General features: G+C 40.1%; 1 protein-coding gene across 3 annotated transcripts; it reads left to right on the top strand.

Annotated features, from left to right (window-relative positions):
- The first annotated feature begins 2,746 nt into the window (after positions 1-2,746).
- On the top strand, positions 2,747-17,582 carry DDX3X (DEAD-box helicase 3 X-linked). Of its 3 annotated transcripts, none has more exons than XM_055565124.1 (17): positions 2,747-2,929; positions 5,659-5,716; positions 7,251-7,295; positions 8,997-9,129; positions 10,102-10,257; positions 10,338-10,437; positions 11,078-11,213; positions 12,139-12,224; positions 12,397-12,495; positions 12,604-12,764; positions 13,079-13,223; positions 13,304-13,448; positions 13,630-13,811; positions 13,904-14,021; positions 14,299-14,452; positions 14,692-14,831; positions 15,012-17,582. In XM_055565124.1, exons 1-17 carry the CDS (start codon positions 2,885-2,887, stop codon positions 15,089-15,091), a joined length of 1,983 nt encoding a protein of 660 aa, XP_055421099.1. In that variant the 5' UTR covers positions 2,747-2,884; the 3' UTR covers positions 15,092-17,582. The 3 variants fall into 3 exon arrangements, with proteins under 3 accessions (XP_055421099.1, XP_055421098.1, XP_055421097.1); XM_055565123.1 differs by having other exon boundaries at positions 7,248-7,295; positions 14,695-14,831; XM_055565122.1 differs by having other exon boundaries at positions 2,748-2,929; positions 7,248-7,295.
- Positions 17,583-19,172: the final 1,590 nt, after the last annotated feature.

The raw sequence follows: 19,172 nt of genomic DNA, 5'->3' as shown, positions 1-19,172 counted from the left end.
GTTGTGAAAGTTGGCTCATTTAGCTACCTCAAGTGCGCCCATCCTTTTTCAGAATGAATGCGTTTGAAAACAAAGCTTTATGTTTATTTTGCTTCCTTTCCAAATTGATATTCCAATGATAACAAATTGATTAACAAAACATGCCAGTGGTTTGAACTGAGAATGCCCGTGAGCAGGGGTTAATTGAAAACGGGAAACAGCTATATATTTTAATTCTTTTAGATACTCCCATGGCAGTACCCTTTAATTGGCTCTACTTAAAAGCAAAATAAAGCCCAGAACCTGGGTACTCAGAACATCCCATCGTTGCTATATGCAGTTTGAACTGTCGGAACTCTGGGCTTTCAAATGTTTACTCTGATCCATACGAAAAGGAAGCAAAACCAAGTGAAAACTCACCTCACCCGTGCTCATAGGGCTGAAAGGGACCTTAATGATCATTATTAAGCTTAATAGTTCTCAAGGGGGCATTGTGAAAATATATATATATATATTTTTTGGCTGTTGCAATGATTGGCAAGGGCTACTAAAGGTAGTGAGCAGAGACCAGGTTTGCTAGATATTCTAACAATAGCTGAATAGTTTAATATCTGACAGTTCAAATCTGAACTGTCCCATACAGAGAAAAATTGACCCAATGGAAAAAACAGTTCATCATGATATAAGCTTAGAACTAACACTATATTTTACCTATAAACAAAAATATTTTTACCCAGTTTCGATATACACTGAATTCTAGGAATAAAACTATCACTTGAGGGAAGACTATTGTGTTTTTGTTTCAAACATTACCAAGAGTTTGCCATTTTGGAAAATAAGGTCACCAATGTAACATTCTTTATGGTACTTGAATTGTGAAAACACTTTTTTCAGTTTGCATTTGTGACTGCGCTAGGCAGGTAACTATCATCATTTAGTGCCCCTGTGTGGGAGCATTCATATATTAAAATATATTGCTTTATTATAATTATTTTGCTTTTATTCTCCAGTTAGGTCGTGTTTTTTGAAATTGTGTGTTGTTAAGTTAGGTTATATTATCTGTGGTGTACTATTTGGTTAAAGGGGACATTACCAAATAGTTGTTATAAAAAGGAATTTGGTCTTTCGCGGGGTCATGTCATAAAAGTCCAACTCCTTTTATAGAGGAAATCGAAACCTAAAGCAGTTAAGCAACTTGCCCAGGACAGAAGTGTTATTTTATCTCCCTATCTCGTTAGAATTTGTTTAAATTTTAAAAATTGGAAGAGAAAAGCACAAGTACGTGATGTGAACGAGCTGTTTGAATTCTGGCAGAAGCAGATCCTTTGGGGGGATGGTTGGAAACCCTGTATATTATTTAATTCTGTCAGGCTGAGGGTCAGAAAAGAGAAAAACGTTTCTATGAACCATGTATGTGCCGCCGCTCGCTTAAAGCCAGGGATTCACTAGTCAACCCATTTTCTTCTATTTAAGGTTCTGTGGCACTGAGGTTGGGACCGGAGGTCGCCTGCTTATGAGTGGGGAGCATAAGGGGTGTCTCCGACCCATTCCGGCCAGTGCCCATCCACCGCAGTGGCCCGGGGTCACCCTGAACCCAGGCTGATGATGCGGTAGACTTTCTTCGGGAGGCCCAGATTGCGCCCAACCACAAACGCCTCCGACTCCCTAGGAGAACGGCTCTCCATCCCCAGAGTCCTCTGGCTTTGAGGGAAGCAGCACCGCGCCGGTGGTGGCCATCGGCCCTGAGCCGTTGGACGCCCCGCAGTAGAAAACCTACGGCCTAATGGAGCTGTGGTGCCGGCGGAGGGCGGGGGTCCCAAGAGGGTGCGCTACCACCCGCTCGTGTTCAGCGCGATTGTCTCATTGTTTCTTAACTGCGGGGGGCGGGGACGCGCGCGCCAGAGCGCGCTCTCTTGGTGGGGGAGTCGGAGGTGTGTGTGGGAACCGAGGGGCTATGGCATTCCTAGGCGGCGCACCCGCTGCCTAGGCAACTAGTGTCCCACCACCCGTGCGCGCCGCCAGCGCCCCTCCACTTCTCCCTCCCCCCCACGCCCTCTTCCCTCCTCCTTCCTCTTTCCCCCTCCCCCCTTCTCCTCTCCCCTGCTCCTCTTCCCGTCTCCTCCCTCCCTCTTTCCCCTCTTCTCCCCCCGATTCCGAGCACTCTATTTTAAAACCACGGTTTCCTGCTCCACAAAATGGCCTCCGCATTTGGCACCTGCGGTCACGTGACCCCCTCTCCCCTGGGCTTCGGGCCCCTCATTGCCAAACTTGGATCTCGGGGCTTCTGCCCGGGAAAATACATGGGCTGATTAGTTTGGAGAAATCGCACAACCTTTCAAAGTCTAGGGGACTGAGAGAGAAGGAACGAGTGCTCCCTAGAAAGAAAGGAACAGTGAAAACTGAGGACGTTGGGAAAAAAAGGGGAAAAAGGTCTAGGTTATATTTTAAGGTCTCCTAGCTGGCGGAAAATGGGAGGGGATGAGGTCTCGCGAGATCTCGAGACCTCCCAGGCTTGAGAAAAGGTAATAGCGGAGGACAGGGGAAGTGGCACTCAAGCGATCTAGGACAGCATTTAGCGCTGAGTTCCAAGGTAGGACGACGAGCCCGCAGACGCGACCGACTAGAAAATCCCGCGAGGTTAGGACTAAACGAGCGCGCAGTAGCTAGGCAAAAGTCGTAGCGGCGGGAGGAGTGCGGGTGTGAGAGGGCGGGCACGAGAGGGCGGGCACGAGAGGGCGGGCACACGTCGTACGTGCTGACGTAGCAGTCACTCGAGCGGGTATATTAGATCCGTGGCCGCGCCGTGCATTTCAGAGCCGCAGTTCTCCCGTGAGAGGGCCTTCGCGGTGAACCCAACACATAAGCTCAGCAGCGGAAGACTCCGAGTTCTCGGTACTCTTCAGGGATGAGTCATGTGGCGGTGGAAAATGCGCTCGGGCTGGACCAGCAGGTGAGCCGCAAGGAGCCTACCGGGATTGTTGCTGCAGGAATCTCTCCCCCGATCTAACCTGGTTTGTGGCGCAGTGCTACATGGTACCCTCAGTTCCCATTTTCTGGGTCCCTCAGGCTAACGAGTGTCAGTGCCCCGGGGCTGTGGGGGAACGGGAAGGTGACGGGAATGCTGATTGTGGTTGTCGCAGGGGCCCCAGCTTGGCCGGCGGTATTGTCCCCGGGCAGAGCACAATGGCGGCTTTTGTGTGTGCGTGCGCAGGCGGGCGGAGGGGGAGGGGGCGCGCGTTCTCGCGGAGTCGCGCACGCGCGAACCTCGACTTGACTTGTGACCCATGGGTGTTGCGGGGAGGGGGGAGGGGCGCGGCGCGGAGGTTCGCGAAAGGGGACCTTTATGGCCCTGAGAGTTCGGGCGTGCGCGGCTCGGATTCTTGTCGGAGACCCAGGCGACGTTGGCGTGTCTGTGTTGTGTGCACGCGCGTGTGAGCGGGAGGTGGAACGCGGCCCTGGAATGTGGGAGGGGGCGGTGCGGGGGGTGGCCTTCGCTCGGGGTAATGGCGGCGGCCTCCTTTGTGTGGTGTCGGGTGGCTGGGCGGCGCTGCGCCCCCCGAGCGGGGGAAGACGGGCCGCCGAGGGCCCGGAAACGGGGATGGATGCGCATCTTGTTCTTCCAGGGTTTCCTTCCCCGGGGCTTTTTTTTCGCTCCAGCCCGGTTTCCGCAGCCTCGGCTCCGTGGCCCGCGAGGCCGCGTTTCCGGAGTGGAAAGTTTTGTGACGCAGAAGATTCGAGGAGGGGGGGGGTGGGGATGGAGAGGAGGGAGGAATGGGCCGCTGCATGCGCGGTGGCGCCGGGCTCTGGAGATCGAGGTGGAACGCGGCGAGGAGGTTAGCGACCCGGCACGGCCGGCTCCGCCTCACGTGCTCGCAATAGTCAGTGTTGGAGATTTTGCTCCGAGCCACGCGTCGTTTTGGGAGGTACCACGGAGTGTACCAGTGTCCTCAGGTTGGGGACGTTTGGTGCGGGGCTCGGCCTGGGAAAAAACGCCTGGAATGTGGTTTGGGAAGAAATAAAGAATTTTGTTGGTGACTTGTTGCTGCTTGTGAAAATTTTGAAATCGTTCGGAGGCCCCGGATTTGTCGTCTAATTGGAACCCCTCTTGTAAGGGTTTAGAGGTAGAGGACGGGAGGGCGCGTGATCGCAGAGGAGGGGTTCTGGGCGGAGATGGCAGAAGTCTGCATCCCTCAGCAACAGTGGCACCACGCTTCAGAAAACCTCTTCAATCGATGTTTTGTTGCTTTTTAAGTAAACTTCTGCGTACCGCGAGCTCCAGAATTCTGAAACGAACTTGAGTGACACAAATGAATTGTTAATAGATTTTCAGTCGTGTGTAGTATTTTTTAGGGACTCGGCTATCTGGGGGGAGAGCATTTTTTCCATTAATGAATCAGAATAAATCTTCCAAATGCTGACATGTTCCGTGTTAAATGGAGCAGAGACATAAAAAAAAAAATCTGGTTATCAAGAACATGGCCAATCCCCAGTTTTAAAATTTAACATATTTAACATACAGGTGGTGCCGGCACCTATTTAAGATTATAAGCAGAAATTTGAAATCGAAATAATTGGAAAAAAAATACGCAGTCGTTAGAATTAAGCAGCAAGCAAATTCACAACTGAGAAAATTGCATTAATGTCACCCTAGCAATTTACAGTAGCATTTAAAGTGCTCTACGTAGTTCATTTTGCCAAGTGTAAAATTAATAACAAAACGTACTGCAATAAGTACAAAAAGGAAGTTTTTGTGCCTTAAAGTACCGCAGCGTTTTGTTAATAGAAGTTAGGAAACGAGCTGCCTCCAAAGTGTTACCGTATTCATTTTTTTCTTTAAGATTTACCATCTTCCAGTTTTCAATGATTACACTGATGCTTGCAACTCGATAATATACAATTTTAAGCTTTTAACAGAGGACTTAAACGTGCTTTATTGGAAACACGTGGCAATAGTGCCGTGTGGCTGGTTACATTTTTTTTTTAATGAAATACTGCTTTTGGCGCATAGTTTCCTCCTCGTTGCTTGTAAATAGTTTGTTTAGTCATTACAGAATTCGATGAAGCGCTTTTTTTAGAATGTAGAGGCTTTAAGTTACCAGTGTAAAGGGATGGGTAGAAATGGAGATAAAAGGCAGTAAAACGTGCCATTTATGTCCGAAGTGTTCTCAGCTTAACTGTGAAAATGGAAAAATAAATTGGTACCTATTTAATATGGTTGTGTAGTGGTTATATTGTAAATTTTTGTTCTGAAGAGTGGTACTCTAGTTGCCGTATTTAGAAATGAAAATTAAGAAATGGTCGATACAAGTTTTGTTCTGAATATTTTTCAGGTGTGCTCTGTAGGTTTAGAATAATTCCAAGTAGAAAACATCTCCAAATGTTTGGAGCTAAAACGAATCCACTGACTACTTGACATTTTAAAATAATTTAAATTTTTTGAACTTTTACAATGGAAAAAGTTACAGGGAAAATTCATTTTGATTATGAATTTGGACCCGGTTTCTCCTGGATAGCGCCACCATCTTGGTTAGGTACCTTCTGCAGTGTATACTGTAGTACTGTAGTATTTTGCGTTTGCTCACATTCTTAGTCACATTCTCCTTAAGAGTTCCATTAAGTTTTCCTTTAGTGTAATGTTTCTGCGCATGGGCTGCTAACCAAAATTTAACTCTCTTCTAGTTTGCTGGCCTAGACCTGAACTCTTCAGATAATCAGAGTGGAGGAAGTACAGCCAGCAGTAAGTAAAATTATTTTATGCATTTACTGAATATTAGAGCTTTTTAAAAAAATTGTCAGAATATAGTTGATTTACAATGTTGTTACTGAGTATTAAAACCATAATAACTTAATGTTTAATTGGATTTATTTAAAATTTAGGAATTTCCTTTCCAGTTTTTACTGTGTAAAGAACGTGGGTAGCGTTGGGTCTTTTGATAATGAGGAGTTTTCTTGAGTGAAAAAAATCGTTAAGGACCTTATACAACACACAAATTATGGAGTTTGATTATGTCCATTATGAATCCTGAACACAGCTAAAAGGTGGTGGGAATGTACATTTCACTATTAAGAGTGAATTTACTGGAATTAAACTGAATAAAGAATATTCACATTCATCAGGTACAGCCACTCCTTTCCCATGAAAAACATGAGAATTACTAATAGAACAAAGCTATAATGAATCTTGAAGTGGTAGTTAGGATTTTAAATGAGGAATTGTTTTTTTTTTTTTTGAAAAGTTTTTTTTTTTCTCTTGAAAGGGTTTTTTTTGAGGCATGGTAAAGATTAAGGTGTAGGGGCTCTTGGTGGTTTATTATTGGCAGTAGACCTGCTTCAGCTCAGATCTCTTCCTATTGAATTAACCGAAAGAAAAAATGTAATATGTATATTGAGTGTGTTAATGTCTGAAAGCACTGTTTCTTCAAGCTCTGTTTATTGCATAGTTAAGGGATATTTATTTTTAGGCAGGAAGGGCCTCACTGGGCACAGTTACTTGGTATTTGTTTTGAATTTCACTTTGTCAGGCTAAGAATCTTTTAGTAACTGACCATTCTAATGGAGATCTTTAATATTTAATTCAACCCAGAAGTGAAGAGGTTAAATTGCAGATTAACTAGTAATAAAGCAAGTTGATGTTACTTAGTTGGATATATATTACTTGCTTTTGTTCTCACCTATAGTCTAGGCTGTGTTTTTATTTGCATACAGAACAACAGTTGACTGTCCTTAAACAGTGCAAGTCTCAAAACCCACAATTACTTGAAATCATTTCACTCTGCAGCTTTTCCCATATTACGTATGTACATATGTTTTGGATTTAACCAGAGCAGGAACAAAAAAGCTTAGTGACTAGATACACGATTTAGGTTGTTAACAGTAATAACTTATGCTCCATAAGAGACTTGTTAATATTTTTGTTATGTGTTTGCTAGATTATTGCAGTAACAATGCTGCAACTCTTGTTGTTTATGACAGTTCTCTGAAATCATAGCAGACGTTGTAAAAATAGTGTGTTAAATTGACTACTAGTGGCAAATTAAATTTATTCGTAGATTTCAACTATTAGGTTCCAATTCAATTCAAATCTGTTCTCCTTCCCCTTTTAAAATTCATCGTATTAAAGCAGTAACTTATTTAAAATAGAAGTAGACCAGACTAGAAGACTAGAGATTTAAATTTTTTCTTTCCAGGACTTTTTTAGCATCACAAATTTTGGTAAAAAGCTTTTAAGTTTTTTGGAATGTGAAATTTAACTTTGTCATTTCTTTTAGAAGGGCGCTATATTCCTCCTCACTTAAGGAACAGAGAAGCTACTAAAGGTAAGTTTTTTGAACAACTTGGTATACTTAATTATTGCTGCATTTAAAAATTGGAGCTTAGGGAAAGTGAGACACCTCGGAGTCTGAACCGTGTGCTCGTCTCTCCTACTGTCAAAATAATTTCAGATACTAGGGCTTACTTGCTTGGAAAAACTCATCTAATGTCAGATAGAGGAAATCTCTGCATTTCCTGTGTCACACTCTTCTGAGGCCAAGGGCATGGTTTTGTACAATTTCACTAGTCTTGTGCTTAACCTCTGTGTATGTAATCATTAACAGCATGAGTTTAATTTGAAAAAGGTGAGTGGGGATCCTACTGTGTAAACAAAAACTGCTGCACAGTGATAACAATCCAGTTATTTCTGTCTTGCAGAGGTGCCAAAATGAAATGGGATTATTGGGGAATAGTTAACAAACATCAGGCATGCTCCTGATAGAGGGGAGTGGTTCTTTGGCTTCAACTGCTTCATTTAAATAGGTGATCTGAGATTTTGGAGGAAAAGGGAAGGTCAGGAAAACTAAAAGTCATGAAGAGGGAAGATACTGAATAAAGAAAGCAGGATTGGAAGGGTGGAGAGTCCACAGGAGCACATGATTTGCTGTCATTTGTCTATATTCATAGGTAGTCTGTATTAGGTTCACTATCCAAGACAATACATGGAATATAAGATCTAGGGAACGGAACTAAAATCCTGCCATGGAACGGAACGGAACTAAAAACATGCCATGGGGCCAAAAATATTAAAAGAACTCCTATATTATTTCTTAGCTGTCACATCATTGTTTTTGGTTACTGTAGAGTCAGATTCTCATTCCTTAGAATGTACTAGCTGAAATTGACCCCCATGTGTATTTAGTGCTTTTCCTGCCTTATTGCAATGATAGGAATCAATGCAGGGAAAGAGACAGTATCGTATAGAAGTTAGAGCTGAAATAGGTCTTAGAAATCTAACTCAGCTCTTTATTGGTAGCTAAGGCTGTTAATTACTGGGCTAGTAGAGGCGTAAGGGAGAAGGAAAGTAACCTAATTAACTTGTAAACTATCTCTGACTATTTAATAAAATGTCACTGAAGCTAGTTAAATCCTCTGCTTGTCTTTAAACCATATACCTGTTGGGCTAATTTACACCTTTGTCATCCCCTCTTGCTGAATGTTTATAGCTATACCCTAGGAACCTGTCTACGCTGAGTGTATCAGGATTTTCCTTTTCTAGGTATTCCTAATTCTCATCTGATAACTATGTATTGCATGTAAACAGAGCACTGTTCTTAAAAACTTTTTACTATTGAAACCAAGAAATACTATATTAAACCAAGTAAATTTCTTAATGTTTTAAATGAATATCACTTCTAAGAAACATAGAGATAATGATTGCTCTTTCCTAGTAAACTCATTCATGCCTATAAAATGAAATTAAATTGTGATGGTCATGTAACAAGACCATAGTCATTGTGTTAAAGGCAAACCTACTGACCTTTTAGAAGTTGTATTCATTCAGAACATTTTCAGACTTGATTGTTTTGTTCAGCGTATAGTATGTTCTAGTACCATGGTAGGAATATTTCCATTGTCCCTCTGGTCCAGAGATGTGATTAGTCATTAGAGGGCTTCAAACTCAGAAGCATAGAAATCATGTTTTAAAGTAGTGTCATTTTCTAATTACTACAATAAAATGAGTTTGCTTTTGTTTTTAATTGAAGGATTCTATGATAAAGACAGTTCAGGGTGGAGTTCTAGTAAAGATAAGGATGCATACAGCAGTTTTGGTTCCCGTAGTGATTCAAGAGGAAAGTCTAGTTTCTTCAGTGATCGTGGAAGTGGATCAAGGGGAAGGTAAGTGATTTATTATCTTCTTGCCTTTCTTGCATGTGTACAATAAAACAATTTAGAAATTGGTCTGTACCCTGACCATTATGCATGATTATCCTTCCCCCTTAGTGGACCACCTGTTGGGATGTTAAGTATGTCTTTTTAATCATAGTTTTTTAAACTGTAAGAAGTCTTTACTAAATTGAACTTATTACACCGAAATGAGAATAAGAATATGCCCTTTGGCATAATGAAATCAATTATTTTTACATTTCTCTAATTTTATGTATTCTACTTAAAAGAGTAAGTTTAGTGAATGGCCTAATTTGGTTGACATTTTTGTGGATATTCTATGACAATTTTTAAACCTTATATTTTTGATTACACAAGTGTGATGAACTGACCTCATGCGCCTAATAGCTGTGGTTAGTCCTGTGTCCTGCTTTTTCGAAAACAGGCCTAAAACTAAAAACATCTTAATTCAGGTAAGGAGTATTTTCTACCTTTTATCCAAAGTCTGTCACACAGGTGAGTTGTCCTTTAAGTAGCATCCTAATATAACCAGGACAATTGATATTTGGTGTGATACTTTCCTTTTTTTCTCTAACACTAAAAATATTTGGATGAAAACATTTAAAGGTGTAAGTTAATGTGCTGGTTTCACATATAAGACTGATTGCCCAAGGGTTTTTATTTATATATTTATTGAAGTGTAGTAGCTTTACAATATTATGTTTCAGGTACAAAGATTTGATTCTTGATTTCAACATGTATCGGCTATATAATAATAAAGGAAGATACTGAATTTAGAAAAAAAAAGTTATATAAATGGTATAGTCTGGTTAGAGGGCCTTATTTGTCAAGTAAAAGTAAGCCCAAATTGGACTGGTGACATCCTTGAAATTAGCCATAATGAACCTTTCTCCGGTACAGTTCTAGTGGTAGGAATCTGATAATGGTTAAATAAGATTTTGATTAATTGCTTGTGCTGTTCAGGTTTGATGATCGTGGACGAGGTGACTATGATGGCATTGGCGGCCGTGGTGACAGAGGTGGTTTTGGCAAATATGAACGTGGAAATAGTCGCTGGTGTGACAAATCAGATGAAGATGATTGGTCAAAACCACTCCCACCAAGTGAACGCTTGGAACAGTAAGTTTCTGAAATGTATGTTAATTGTGGTGAAGCCTTATCAGCTCTGTGTAACAAACTTAACAATCTTCTGATTTCAGAGAACTCTTTTCTGGAGGCAACACTGGGATTAACTTTGAAAAATATGATGACATTCCAGTTGAGGCAACAGGCAACAACTGTCCTCCACACATTGAAAGTGTAGGTATTTTTTCATGACCTTTAAGACAGGGAAGTGTAGATCTTTTCGCAGCACATCAAGATGAGATGGGCTTCCTAAAGACATACGTAGACTGCCTGCTTTATCTTGACAGTTTTTTAAAGTTAATTTAAAAACCTGCCTCATTGGTTTGTGGAATGGGGGACAGTGAATTTGGTGTTACCATTACTAATAATTTGAAATAGAAAATGGGTCGGGTGTTGACCTAAATGGGAAGGAAATCCAAAAGGGGGATGTGTATACATATAGCTGGTTTAACTTTGCCGTACAGTAGAAACTAACACATCATTGTAAAGTAATTGTATGCCTATAAAAACTAACTTAAAAAGTAAATAGTCAAGAAGCTGAGAGTTGAAATAAACAAGGCAAAAGATTGGGGATAAAAAGAAACAGTAAGTGGGTCAAACATAGGAAGAACCCAAAACTTTTCCATTGTAGGTTAAGCTTAGGGAGTGGTTTGGTTTTGTTTTTCCTCAGAATGTGTAAGATGATGACTTTTACTATAAAGCAAATTGAAAGTTCAAATTGGTTGATAGTTGTCCCCCCCCTCATTGTATTTGTGTGAAACAAAATGCTCCAGATAGCATTTCTGCTTGTTTACCCTGATGAATTTCTTGACAGTTCAGTGATGTTGAGATGGGAGAAATTATTATGGGAAACATTGAGCTTACTCGTTACACTCGCCCAACTCCAGTGCAAAAGCATGCTATTCCTATTATCAAAGAGAAGAGAGACTTGATGGCCTGTGCCCAAACAGGTAAGCAGACTTGATGAAAGTAAAAAGTTGTCAAGAATACCTTGACTTGGCTTGCTCTAATAAAAACCAATACCAGGAAAATACTCATGGAGCATTTTAAGTTTCATGAGGAAGCTTGAGTCCTGTATGTAGCCTGACTGGTACACCTTGGTAAGGTGTAGCTGGATGGATCTCTTTTGTCTTAGTCTTTTGGTTATATTACTTCTAGTGCTTTAATTAGGGTATCTTAGGGATGGCCTATAGAAAGTCATGAGCCTGATACTACTGTAACAAGTGGATAGGTTTTTGTGATTGTAGTGGTGGGGAAGTGAGGACTATAGAAAATTAGAGAAAGCTAGAGAATAGCCTGTGATCCATGGAAATGTGGCCAAAAGAAGGTTCATTGATGGGTAAAGTACCTCCCTATCAGTATATACAGTACCTACAAGGAAGTGTTAGAAATGGACACCAGTTTTGAGAGAATTCCTGCTCTCTTTACACAAGTGCTTCCTAGTGGCTGCCTGCAATGCAGGAGACCTAGGGTTCGATCCCTGGGTTGGGAAGATCCCCTGGATGTGGGCATGACAACTCCAGTATTCTTGCCTGTAGAATCCTCATGGACAGAGGTGCCTGGTGGGCTACAGTCAATGGGGCTGCAACTGTTGTATGAAAAGCAGCCATAGATGATATGTAAATTACTGGTCACAGCTATATTCCAGTAAAGCTTTATTTATAAAGATAAATAGTTTGCTAACTCCTATTACAGGTTGATCAAAGTCATCACTTGATGGTATTTTAAAATTAGCCTACTTTTAGAAATTTAATTTGGGAATTAAAGTGAGATTACTAATTGGGCAGTTAAAACACCATCATCTACCAATATATGTTCAAAAGTAATAAGCCAGTTTTTCTGTGGTTAAATGAATATGTTTTTTTTTTAAAATAGGGTCTGGAAAAACTGCAGCATTTCTCTTGCCCATCTTGAGTCAGATTTATTCTGATGGTCCCGGTGAGGCTCTGAGGGCCATGAAGGTAAATATTTCTGTATAAAATGGGAAAGCTTTCTAAATGACAGTAAGACTTGCATTCTAATCTGTATAATTAGTAACAGCATTTACATGTAATCTGTAAATTGCAGAAGGGGATTATGTTGTAATGAACCTATAAGAGAGGATGTTAACAAGTTTAATAAATTATTTCTTAGGAAAATGGAAGATACGGGCGCCGCAAACAATACCCAATCTCTTTGGTGTTAGCACCAACTAGAGAATTGGCCGTACAGATCTATGAGGAAGCCAGGAAAGTAAGTATGCCTTTCAGGTTATTGGCCTTCTCATTGATTCTGATGAAGTGTTTTATGACCATGTAAAAATCTTGGTCTTAAATTTAGTAAATTTTTCTTTGCTTATAGTTTTCATACCGATCTAGAGTTCGTCCTTGCGTGGTTTATGGTGGTGCTGATATTGGTCAGCAAATTCGAGACTTAGAACGTGGATGCCATTTATTAGTTGCGACTCCAGGACGTCTAGTGGATATGATGGAAAGAGGAAAAATTGGATTAGACTTCTGCAAGTATGTTAATTTTTAAATGTGTGAAATGCATTTTTTAGTCTTCCAACTTTTATAAAAAGTTAGCTCATTGTAATTTTAATTTAAGTGATTTTAGTAGAGGCTAAGAATGACCAGACCTTGAGACCAGAGTCAAGTATAAGAGCTAATTTGGCTGTGCAATTTAGTGGGGGAGATCCTGTGCTGTGTCTTATGTATGTGGGTCAGATTGTATGGTGTGAGGAACTAAACTACCTGAATGAATAATTAACTGTGCTTATAGAAATGGAAACTACCTTTTCTCTTCAAATTCTAAGTTGGATTTTTTTTCATGGCAGGTACTTGGTGTTAGATGAAGCTGATCGGATGTTGGATATGGGGTTTGAACCTCAGATACGTAGAATCGTTGAACAAGATACTATGCCACCAAAGGGAGTTCGCCACACTATGATGTTTAGTGCTACTTTCCCTAAGGAAATACAGGTATTGTTTGCTGCAGATCTTTCTTACTTAGGAATTTGTTTCTCTCAATAGATGATAAAACAGTAATTTTTTTCTTTCAGATGCTTGCTCGTGACTTCTTGGATGAATATATCTTTTTGGCCGTAGGAAGAGTTGGCTCTACCTCTGAGAACATAACACAGAAAGTAGTTTGGGTTGAAGAGTCAGACAAACGGTCATTTCTGCTTGATCTTCTAAATGCAACAGGTATAATTTTAGCATCAGTCTGGTGGCTTAGGTAATCTATTTGGATCACCTTTAGTGCTTTTCCTTCTCATCCAGTACATTCTGTTGAGACAGTCTATTTGCCTCTATTCGCAAGTTTAGTAAGTGCAAAGAGAACCAAGCCACTATTAGTGACAGAAACCTTGTGATATTTTAACTTCAGGCAAAGATTCACTGACCTTAGTGTTTGTGGAGACCAAAAAGGGTGCAGATTCTCTGGAGGATTTCTTATACCATGAAGGATATGCTTGTACCAGTATCCATGGAGACCGATCTCAGAGAGATAGAGAAGAGGCCCTTCACCAGTTCCGCTCAGGAAAAAGCCCAATTCTCGTGGCTACAGCAGTATGTAAAATTTAATCTTATTTTTTAGGTCAGCATGTTCAACTATTTACTTTGTTTTAAATGGACCATAGGTAACAAAAATTATTTTCTAGGTAGCAGCAAGAGGACTGGACATATCAAATGTGAAACATGTTATCAATTTTGACTTGCCAAGTGATATTGAAGAATATGTACATCGCATTGGCCGTACAGGACGTGTAGGAAACCTTGGTAAGTGTGTGGTTACTTACGATGATCTGGTGGTTTCTGATCTTCAGTGTGATTCTTACAGCAAAGAACTTTTCAGGGTCTTAGATGAACTCTGATTTTCAAGGAATGCTATTAAAATATCAGAAGTGGCGCGGGGGTGAGTCAAGGTTTGTTCATAGAACAAATAGCAAATTATCCTTTTTAAAAATTATTCTACTTAATATTCTAATATGAAAGTAAGAATATTGTGCTGCTCTGTGGAAGACCTTAATTGATGTACTTTTTGGAACTGTTTTAGGCCTTGCCACCTCATTCTTTAATGAGAGGAACATAAATATTACCAAGGATTTGTTGGATCTTCTTGTTGAAGCTAAACAGGAAGTGCCATCTTGGTTAGAAAACATGGCTTATGAACACCACTACAAGGGTAGCAGTCGTGGACGATCCAAAAGGTGAGTTAGAAATAATGTGTATTATTAAATAATGTGTATAATGGAGAGGGGTGTGATTTTTAAGGTTATTTAAGTGACCTTCAGTGTCAGCTTTTCACAGCTAAGGCCTTAAAAAATTCCTATGACAGAAAAGAAGGGCTGGGTGGAATTGCTTGAACTGGAAAATCGGAAATTGGTCATTGGGAATTTTTAACAAGAATTGGGTAATCTTTATGTAAACTAACAATTTGTCCTTATAGTAGTAGATTCAGTGGAGGATTTGGTGCCAGAGACTATCGACAGAGTAGTGGTGGCAGCAGTTCCAGCTTCAGCAGCAGCCGCGCCAGCAGCAGCCGCAGTGGTGGAGGCGGCCATGGAAGCAGCAGAGGGTTTGGTGGAGGTAATGTTAAATTTTAACCTCATGCCTTTGGGGAGGTTTTTGCCCTTTTTCAAAGCGTAATTTAAAATATTGGGCCCTGTAGATTGCTTTTTGTAATTTTACATCAAAATATTTAAAGAAGGGAAAGATTGTATTACACAATGGATGACTTAATAATTTTTTTTTTTAATCTCTCATTAGGTGGCTATGGAAGCTTTTACAACAGTGATGGATATGGAGGAAATTATAACTCCCAGGGGGTTGACTGGTGGGGTAACTGAACCTGCTTTGCAGTAGGTCACCCTGCCAAACAAGCTAATATGGAAACCACATGTAACTTAGCCAGACTATACCTTGTGTAGCTTCAAGAACTCGCAGTACATTACCAGCTGTGATTCTCCACTGAAATTTTTTTTTTAAGGGAGCTCAAGGTCACATGAAGAGTCGAAAGGAACAATCAGCAGCCCTGTTCAGAAGGTGGTTTGAAGATTTCATTGCTGTAGTTTGGATTAACTCCCCTCCCAACCCCCATCCCAAACTGCATTTATAATTTGTGACTGAGGATCATTTGTTTGTTAATGTACTGTGCCTTTAACTTTAGACAACTTTTTATTTTGATGTCCTGTTGGCTCAGTAATGCTCAAGATACCAATTGTTTTTGACAAAATAAATTTACTGAACTTGGGCTAAAATCAAACCTTGGCACACAGGTGTGATACAACTTAACAGGAATCATCGATTCATCCATAAATATTATAAGGAAAAAACTTATGCAGTAGCCTGCATTAGGGCTTTTTGATACTTGCAGATTGGGGGAAACCAACAAATGTCTTTGAAGCATATTAATGGAATTAGTTTCTAATGTGGCGAACTGTATTAAGTTAAAGTTCTGATTTGCTCACTCTATCCTGGATAGGTATTTAGAACCTGATAGTCTTTAAACAAGCCATTCCAGTCATGATGAGGTGATGTATGAATACATGCATACATTCAAAGCACTGTTTTCAAAGTTAATGCAAGTAAATACAGCAATTCCTCTTTCAGTGTTTAGGCAGATCATTAATTATGAGCTAGCCAAATGTGGGCATACTATTACAGGGAAAGTTTAAAGGTCTGATAACTTGAGATAGGGTTTTAGGAGAATTCATCTACTTAGACTTTTTAAATGCCTGCCATAAGTGAAATTGAAATGGTAGAATGGCTGACCACAGCAATGACCAGCCCTCATTAGGGCCCTGGATGATTTTTGGTCTAATAACGCATGCTAGTGTTGATGTTTTTTGGTCAAGAGGGTATGAACAGGAAGAATTAAATGCAGCAGGCTTTCTTTTAAATGCCGATTCATATTACTCTGTTCAAGCTGCGTTGAGATGTTAAACTGGCTTACTATAGACTTTGTAAAAACGGCTCCAGAAGAGTAACAAACTGAAATCTTTGAGATCACACAGGTTGGAAATATGTACATAACTGCACAAGGTGTCAATTCTGCTACACAGTGCAGTTTTAGTCAGTTTTAGTTGCATAGGTTTCCATTGTATTTATAGTCTGTTTATGCTAAATCTGGCCAAAGATGAGCATTGTCCACCACTAAAATGCCTCTGCCACTTTTGAATTCTGTGCTAATTTTGTGGCCAGAATGCGGTGATCAAAATGCTCAATCTTTTTACAGTGGCATAGGAAGATGGCAAAAATTTCCTAAAGTGCAATAGATTTTCAAGTGTATTGTGCCTTGTTCTAAAACTTTTATTAAGTAGGTGCACTTGACAGTATTGAGGTCATTTGTTATGGTGCTATTTCAATTAGTCTAGGTTTAGGCCCTTGTACATTTTGCCCATAACTTTTTACAAAGTACTTCTTTTATTGCACATTCAGAGAATTTTATATATATGTCTTGTGTGCGTGTCCTTAAACTTCCAATCTTATTTTGTCTCTTGGAGATTGTTGAACGCAGCTTGTCTAGGAAGGGGATGGGACTAGATTCTAAAATTTATTTGGGACCATGGGAATGATAGTTGGGAAGAAAACTATTTGCACACGACAGATTTCTAGATACTTTTTGCTGCTAGTTTTATGTAATATTTATTGAACATTTTGACAAATATTTATTTTTGTAAGCCTAAAAGTGATTCTTTGAAAGTTTAAAGAAACTTGACCAAAAGACAGTACAAAAACACTGGCACTTGAATGTTGAATGTCACCGTATGCGTGAAATTATATATTTCGGGGTAGTGTGAGCTTTTAATGTTAAGTCATATTAAACTCTTAAGTCAAATTAAGCAGACCCGGCATTGGCAGTGTAGCCATAACTTTCTGATGTTAGTAAAAACAAAATTGGCGACTTTAAATTAAATCATGCCAAGGTTTTGATACACTCGTCTTAAGATATTAATGAAACACTTCAAAACACTGATACGAAGTGTCCATATTCAAATATTGTGTGTTTTTGTTTCGTTGTGTGTATTTTTTTTTTCCAGTGAATGTCTGGCTCATTGCAATCCTGAAACATGTGGTTATCTTTGTTGTATTGGCATAATCAGTGACTTGTACATTCAGCGATAGCATTTGAGCAAGTTTTATCAGCAAGCAATATTTTCAGTTAATAAATAAGGTTTCAAAAATCATGTAAGAATGACGTTAAACTTGCTGAATGTAAAGATTGAACCTCAAGTCACTGTAGCTTTAGTAATTGCTTATTGTATTAGTTTAGATGCTAGCACTGCATGTGCTGTGCATATTCTGATTTTATTAAAATAAAAGTTGAACTGCACAGTCTCTTTTGTTGTTGTCAATTGTGGTTTATTATTAGGTGAAAATAAAGTTGTGGTCTTGCCTGAAGAGTTGTAAGATGTAATTTTTTGGGGTTGCCATCCAGTGCTGATTTTGAAATAACTCTTGGATACAGAATTACCCTGCTTTGTTAATAAAAGATGAAGATGGTGTTAGTTTGGAATACAGTGAAAAAAAGGATTTTTGTAATAGATGGAAATCCAAAAGATCCTTGGTGATGCATAGTTTATGATTATAGTTCGAAATTTATGGATGGAGGGGTGGAAACTATTCTTGGAAGCACTTGATACATAGGATGATTGAACAGTGCAGTAATGAATTGGCTTTAAAAATGCATTAGTAATATGTGCAATAAGTACTTACAGATCAAGAATGTTATTTGGGGTTGGGGTGATCAGTCGCTCAGTTGTGTCCGACTCTGCGACCCCATGGACTGTAGCACGCCAGGCCTCCCTGTCCATCACCAATCCCCGGAGTTTACTCGTACTCATGTCCACTGAGTCAGTGATGCCATCCAACCGTCGTCGTCATCCCTCCTACAATCTTTCCCAACATCAGGGTATTTGCCAATAAGTCAGTTCTTCGTATCAGGTGGCCAAAGCATTGGGAGTTTCAGCTTCACCATCAGTCCTTCCAATGAATATTCAGGACTGATTTCCTTTAGGATGGACTGGTTGGATCTCCTTGCAGTCTAAGGGACTCTTGGACTCGTCCCCAACGCACAGCTCAAAAGCATCAATTCTTTGGTGTTCAGCTTTCTTTATAGTCCAACTCTCACATCCATACATGACCACTGGAAAAACCATAGCTTCGACTAGACCTTTGTTGGCAAAGTAATGTCTCTGCTTTTTAATATGCTGTCTAGGTTGGTCATAGCTTTTCTTCCAAGGAGCAAATGTCTTTTAATTTCATGGCTGCAATCACCATCTGCAGTGATTTTGGAGCCCAAGAAAATAAAGTCCGTCAGTCTTCCCCACTGTTTCCCGTCTATTTGCCATGAAGTGATGGGACCAGATCCCATGATCTTAGTTTTCTGAATGTTGAGTTTTAAGCCAACTTTTTCACTCTTTCATCAAGAGGCTCTTTGGTTCTTCGCTTTCTGCCATAAGGGTGATGTCACCTACATGTCTTGAGGTAATTGATATTTCTCCTGGCCATCTTGATTCCTCTTGGTGACTTCCATTTCTTGTTTTCATTGTTGATTATTTTCTCCTCTGTTTCTCCTACCTATATCTGACTAGGTTGTCTTTAGAGTAATTCCAGAAGTAAGATTATTTTGACATAGTATGTTTAATTGTGTTGTGGAAGAATATTTCTTGTGGAAATGTTTTTTAGAGAAAACAGTATAGGTCAACACATTTACTTCAAGGAGGTGTCTCAAGACTTAAACAGAATTATATGACTTAGCAATTCTGTCTAGGAAAAGAATTTAGAGTTTAGGCTTGTGTGCGAATATGCGTTAGTATTATTCACAACCCCCAAAAGAAAGTGTTAGTCATTCAGTTGTATCTGACTCTTTGTGACACTATGGACTGTAGCCTGCCAGGCTCCTCTGTCCATGGGGTTTGCCAGGCG

This window comes from Bubalus kerabau, chromosome X (genome assembly GCF_029407905.1).
Source record: "Bubalus kerabau isolate K-KA32 ecotype Philippines breed swamp buffalo chromosome X, PCC_UOA_SB_1v2, whole genome shotgun sequence".
NCBI classification, from domain to species: Eukaryota; Metazoa; Chordata; class Mammalia; order Artiodactyla; family Bovidae; genus Bubalus; species Bubalus kerabau.
The sequence above is the reverse complement of the archived record's forward strand: the minus strand, read 5'-3'. Positions and strand labels throughout refer to the sequence as shown.